This window comes from Borostomias antarcticus (assembly GCF_949987555.1).
Source record: "Borostomias antarcticus genome assembly, chromosome: 8".
NCBI classification, from domain to species: domain Eukaryota; kingdom Metazoa; phylum Chordata; class Actinopteri; order Stomiiformes; family Stomiidae; genus Borostomias; species Borostomias antarcticus.
The window spans coordinates 10063699-10070484 of record NC_140241.1 but is presented as its reverse complement, the minus strand read 5'-3'; the positions used below and the strand labels follow the sequence as shown (position 1 = coordinate 10070484).

The 6786-nt window shown below is 47.9% G+C and overlaps 1 protein-coding gene across 1 annotated transcript; it reads left to right on the top strand.

The window, feature by feature from the left end:
- Positions 1–789: 789 nt before the first annotated feature.
- On the top strand, positions 790–4320 carry LOC311312485 (uncharacterized protein; the record flags this gene model as incomplete). The annotated part of the gene is made up of 2 exons (XM_084442447.1): positions 790–3198; positions 4120–4320. The coding sequence occupies 2 exons, from the start codon at positions 790–792 to the stop codon at positions 4318–4320; spliced, it is 2610 nt and encodes an 869-aa protein (XP_084298573.1).
- Between the last annotated feature and the right edge of the window lie 2466 nt (positions 4321–6786).

Here is a 6786-nt window from a genome sequence, read left to right as displayed (position 1 = left end):
GCCGATCATTCGTTTTGGACCTAGGCTATTACCGTAGCTATTTGTTGTGCAGTAAAAGGAGACTTAAGACTGATATAGTGGAGGGAAGAAGGCAGGGACCTCTCTTCCCTTTGCTATGCATCTAGCCTATGCGGCAGCTATTGTGTGCATTTCCCAAACGGAATATCAGAACACAAAACTGCTTTCCTAAGATATCCGCCGGAAAAAATACATTTTCCAATAGACAGATTGAGCTCTAAAATCCGCGAAAATGCTTCAGTGACAGCCACAACATTTCCTTCTGCTGCCCAAGGCATGAGCCTATTCGCGCACACGCTTTGAAATGCGCAGTTGTGGAGACTATCATCCAACCCTAATGTAGGCTATGGGAAACACTGCATAAAAACATGGGAGCATCTGAAATGGATGGACAATGTGGGCTAGATAATTCATGTTTAGCAAGAAAAACAGGCGTGTTTTATTGTGCTGTGTGCAAGTTTGTGTTTAAAGTTTTACAGCTGTCCCAACTCCTGCGGTCTCCCCTCAGCCTAGACATAGCCTATGGGGGGAAAAGGAGGAACAAATGAATGAACGAATCGTCTAATCTCTGGTTTGAACAGGCAAATCCCATTCGACAAAATTCAGAGTCGGGTACAGCCCTAATGTTAAATGCATCTTATTTAATTACACAATCTCACTATCATGTCTTGTTTTCTTTTGACAGCACATGAGGATGACAAAGCTGTTGAGATGCGGGATATTTCGAATACAGAGGACACTGGAAAAGAGAAATCACTTCCTGATGAACAAATGAGTCCAGTGAAAGGCTTGTGTGAGGAACCGGTGGGAGAAGAAGAGGAAGGGGAGGGAGAAAGAGGTGAGGAAAAACCTGTTGTCCGGCAGAGGAAAAGCAGGCTGATATGCAAAGAGTGTGGGAAGAGATTCACCCGGCGCGAGACGTTCAACCTGCACCGCCACACACACACACACAAAAATGAACTCGCCACCCTCACCTGCAAAGAGTGCGGCCTTAGCTTCCAGCACCGCAGTAGCCTTATCAAACACCGCAGCGAGCACAGAGAGAAGGAGGAGCAAGCTATGAACCAGGAGCAAGCCATGAACCGGCAGAGGGAGACCCAGCTAAGGTATCAGTGTGAGCACTGTAGAATGACCTTCTCTGCGCCGGCTAAGCTGAAGGCCCATGTCTGCAAGGTTGGCCCCGAGAATCCTCTACGCTGCTACAGCGGCTCTGAGAAGCCTTACCGCTGTCCCCTGTGCCGTAAAGAGTTCCTGTTCAAGTGGTCCATGACCAAGCACATACAGTCCCACTCCATGGGGGTCCTCTTCCACTGCCAGGAGTGCAACAAGGGCTTCACGGACGGAGTGGCCCTGCGCTGCCACCAGCGGTGCCACTCCGCCCTGAAGCCCTACGAGTGCCCGGATTGCGGCATGGTGTTCAGGCACCACTCGGTCATGGAGGACCACCGGGGGAAGCACTCGCGGCCGGCCCGCCCACACCAGTGCCGTATCTGCGGGAAGACCTTCAAGTACGGCAGCCTCCTGCACCAGCACCAGTACCTGCACACGGGCCAGAAGCCTTTCCGTTGTCTGGACTGCGGTAGGACGTTCGCCTTCGCCCAGAACCTGAAGGCTCACTGTCGCCAGCATAAACTCCGCCCGCACACCTGCCACATCTGCCCGCTCTCTTTCTCCGACCGGGATAGTTTGCAAGCTCACGTGATCAGCCACGAGACAGGAGGAGGAGGAGGAGGGGGGGGGGCAGGCAAAGAGAATTCACACCAAGGGTTTGAGCCAAAATGCATATTCAATTTGGAGCCAAAGCACATATTCAACTGCCCCCTTTGCCCAGAGACTTTCCCCACGCCTGCTGAACTACGTGCTCACATGCTCATCCACGAAGCTGAGTACGAGAGACTGGAGCACAACACCTGGAAAAACTCCTACAGCTGCCCCCACTGTCCCCTCGCTTTTGCAGAACAGGGACGTTTGCGCGCCCACGTTGCGACCCACACGTTTCCACCAGTCAATGACGATAGGGTGCGGAAGGAGCTTAAGTCAATTAGGAGGGCGGCTCCACTCAACACTGGCAATCTGCCGGCGAGATGGAAGGCAGATGACATGACTATTAAGCCATTAAAGTGTCCCGATTGTGGCAAGGCATTCCGTCACCGCTCAGTATTAGAATTGCATATGCGCATCCATTCCAAGATCAAGTCTTACCAGTGCAAGGTGTGTCACAAGTCCTTCAGATTCAACAATTACCTGCAGCAGCACCTCATCATCCACACAGGTGAGAAGCCATTCAAGTGCTCAGATTGTGGGAAAGGCTTTGCCTTTCTCCAGAACATGAAGACCCATCAAAAGCTGCATCAGCAGAAACCGTTCCGCTGTACTCAGTGTCGTAAAGGTTACAGCGACGAGAATCAGCTTCAACGCCACATGATGTCACACACCGGTGAAAAACCACATAAGTGCAATGTCTGTAACAAGAGCTTCGGGATAGCGTACCTGCTGCGTGACCATATGAACACCCACACAGGTGAGAGGCCCCATCGCTGTCAGGAGTGCCACAAGTCCTTCACCTGGATTAGTAGCCTGCTGGTACATCGGAAAATGCACGCTCAAAAGCACCAGGCGCAAAGCCAGCCCTACTCTTCTCCAAAGGGTATTAGGATTAGAAGCAGGGGTAGCAGGGGGCGGAGGGGGGGCAGGTTGAGCTGGCCCAGACTGATTGGAGGGTCCGCTACGCCCACCATGCTCCAGCACTTGCCCCCGTATCAAGTTCCAGTGTCGAGAGACTCTGAGTGGGAGGCGAGGACTGGCCAGCCGCAGTCGCCACAGGTCGCCCAGATGGATTTACAGTTTTCCGATTCTGATTCCGACGGCCGACAGCAGCCAGAGCAGTGGATGCCCGAGGACCAGCCTCCACCGGTCCAGTGGCAGGTGGAAGGTGGACAGCTGAGGCCGATGTCAGGGCCTCAGAATCACAGAACGGCCCCGCAGCAGATGCTGTCAGCGGTCAGCCCGTCCCGATCGGCCCCCCAGCGACAGAGGAGTCCGGGCTGGGCCGTCCTCCCCTCGTCTCTGAAACCCGGTCAGAGTTCAGCCCAGAGTCTAGAGCCTCGTCACGTACGGGAGAGCGGGACCACGGTGTACTTGACCAAACCCCTCCCAGCATCTGTGCCGAAGAGCTCTTCGGTTAGAGTGAGTGAGTCCGAGCAACTGAGGCAGCCCCAGGTCATGAGCTGGGGTAGCATACCCACATCGACACCATTAAGCTCTTCTCAACATATCTTCCATGTCCCCCCCAGTTTTTTGGACGGAGCAGCACTTTGGGGTGTTAGGACCTCTACAGCCGTGCCAACCTCTCCTCAGAGCTCGGCGATGAAGTTCAGTCAAGAGCCTCAGCTGCCAAGGTGGTCAAGCATCCCTATGTCCTCGCAAGGTACCGGGAGCGAATCATCCACACTACCAAAAAAAGTGGACACCAGAGTATGGAACCTCAATGCCCCTCAAGATCTGCCTCAGACTGTTAAGCCATCAGAGGTGCCCTGGAATGGACGGGAGCAGCCGAAACGGTGGTCTCCCAGCTCGGCCAGTGTATCCGCCTCAGCTCAGATGGGCCAAAATACTGTTATGTCGAATTCATCCACACCTTCGTCTCATATAATGGGAAACATCTCATTGGATTTAAAAGAAACACAGATGCACAAGACTCTAAGCCCCTCCGAAAAATCAAGTATTAATCATGAGTTGCTGCAACAGCAGCTGTCCGCTGGTTGGAACAATGTTTCAGCATCCACACACAAGGGTCCCATTACAATCCAGTATGAGCCACGCCGTTTCGGGGCGGGAACAACTTTATGGGGTTTCCAACCCTCCCCGGTTGGCCCACAGACCCTGCTCACAGGACCGATGAAACCCCGGAACGGACAGGAGATGCAGCAGCAACCTATGATGGCAGGTACTCAAATCATCATAAACCAGAACTCTCCTTTTCTCACTCCTCCGCTCGCTCCGTTTCCCCCTTTCGCCTTGCCTGGCCCTCACCATCTCCACTCTGTAGCAGTCGGTTCTCTTCCGAGACCTCCACACCCAAACATTTTCTTCACACCGCAGGCGATCATGAGCGAGAGGCCGCAGATGCCACAAGCGATGCCACTACCTCAGCTGGCCCCTCGGACCGAACCTCATAAACTTGGGGGCCGTTTGCCTTTTGCCCCAGACCGTCTACTCCAGTGCATGATATGTGGCTGTTCTCTACCCAGGGAGTTGGACTTGCAAATGCACTACCTGCAGCATGCGCAGGGAGAAATATGAGCTCAGCAGAGACTGAGCAACTGCTGTAATATTTTCCAAAATTATTTGTACAAAACGTTATGGGATGTAATATAGTATATAGAGTGTCTTCTTGATTATTTCCATGAGGGAATTAACGCAGGTTAGCTTTGGTCTTGATGAATTTAAAATTTTCAGAATGCCATACTTTGCATAATCTTGCATTTACTGTACCATTAGTCTGCATGTTTTTTTCTATAGCTGTCAAGTGTTTTCTTATGTTTTATCAAGTGTTTATCAATGTTGTATGACTGAGGAGTTATTTTTCAGACCTAACTACACTTCACAGTATTGAAAAACATTCTGTTCTTTTTGTGCTTAATTACTATGATAAATATGTCCTTGCATAGACCATGTTTTCCTAGTTTGCGTTGGATTAGTTAGGTCTGTAAAGTCAGATGCATAATTAAAACACATGCCCATTTACTGATTATACCATGATTGCCACATTGTGACATTACTCTCTCCGTTAGTTTGTCTGTTTTAGATTATGGAGAATATTGATGATAAATTAAACTGTAGACTGAATTGCTGGATATGTTGTCAGAATTAAAGCAGAATTCAGACTCTGCATTATATCATTACAGGCATTATTGTGAACATTATTATTGACCACCTACCTGCATAATACAACATAATAGTGCCTCAGTTCAAGCCTCAATATAAAATGTGTTGTATCCACATATAAGGGTGTAGCTAAATTATTGATATTCTGAATATTATACATGTCCAGGTCCACCTCAGGATTTAATGCAGGAACTTCGTAATTACAGCGAAGCTGAGGAACCGTAATTGTTAGTTTTATTATGATTTTCCTTTTTTATTTTTTATTTAATAATATTTTCCTTGACACTGGCAAATATCCTTTGTAATTTACATGCTGTAAATTTAGACCATGTATACTATGGCATAATGGCCAAGATTAGTCGATAAGTGGCACTTAAATCAACGATTTTAAATGCACAAACTTGGGAGTACACACGCTCAACCTTCTTCTTTGGAGATGAGGACCGGTGCTTCTCAGAATAGGACCAATATCTTCAACCGGAGAGAGACTGGAGCACTCAGGTCATCTTAAAAACGTTTTATTAGTTTTTTTAAATTTTATTTGCACCTAATAATATGATGACCCGGGTGCTCCAGTCTCTCTCCAGTTGATTTAAAATGCACATTTTCAAAACGCTGTCATTTCTGCCCTATTTGACCAAGAGTCATGAATTTTGGTGTATACAGTAGGCCTATGTGTTATTTCTAATGACGAACAAAATTTTCTCAAGAACCTGTTGTGCGCACTAATCGATTTTTCTCTATGTTGGAAATTAGGAATAACCTATAAAACATTACTTATAATCAGTCCAATTGGCATGGAATTTCTTATGTATGCTCATGGACCATGTGTTCCCACATTGTCATTCTGAATAAGATATTGTGGAAGATGGCAGAAAGGGCCATTATATCTGTTGCAGACGGCCCTACAAAAAATGGTTTCAAGTTCCCAGAATGCACTGCAAATCTTTTAATCTCTTGAAAGAAAATGTCGGACAGCGGTACCTGTAATTTCTACAAATGTAAGTATTGATTTCTTTGTCCAGCCAGCTGTACTACCAGAATATCACAGCGTACAGTGAAAAGTACAGGACAGAAGGAATGGCCCACATCTGTATATTGAGCATATTTATCTAAATAACTGCTTCACAATTTCCACACACTGCCCTATGGTACCTGTGCTGAGGGGGGCCGGAGCCCACTGACCTGCTGCCGCAGCCCCTGCCTCGTCTCTGCCCCGCCCTGTTGGGTCAGCCACTCAAACGAAGGAGCCGGAAGAGCAACAAAGCAGTGCTAGAATTCCTGAACAGAAGAGGGCGCCATGAAGCCAACAAGGCCAAAACAGCGCTTCTGAGCCCGGTTTCAACACATGGTCGACAAAACGCCAGGACAAGGTTCAGCTGAATTTACTTTATTAGTAGGCTAACCATAGGTAGATTTGTTTTTTCAGTAGTCATCCATCTTGGCACACAACAACACACAGACAAACAAACACATAAAAGTACTCAAAGTTCCAATCCTCACTACCACTAATAAAATAAATATCTGTCTGTGCAATCTTCTTAATTTCTTTCATTTAAATGTGCAGTAAAATTCCAACACTCGACTAGTCACGTCCCCATTAGGCTACCTGCGTAAAACAGAAGTACAGTCACGGAGAAGTGTTAATTGTTACATGTTGGATACAAGGATAGGCGTTTGGCGTCACTATGTGAGAAAACTAGAGCCAGGAATAATCATCACTAATCAACATACTGTAGTCAATTTGGAAGTGTTTGCAATGTAGCCTATGCATAGCAAGTCTCCAATGGCAGCTTCACCTAACACAAGTTGCCTCGGTTTTGAACAGATAGCCAGACAATGGACAGCTGTAATGATAGTGTTGTTGTGGGGTGGGAATGT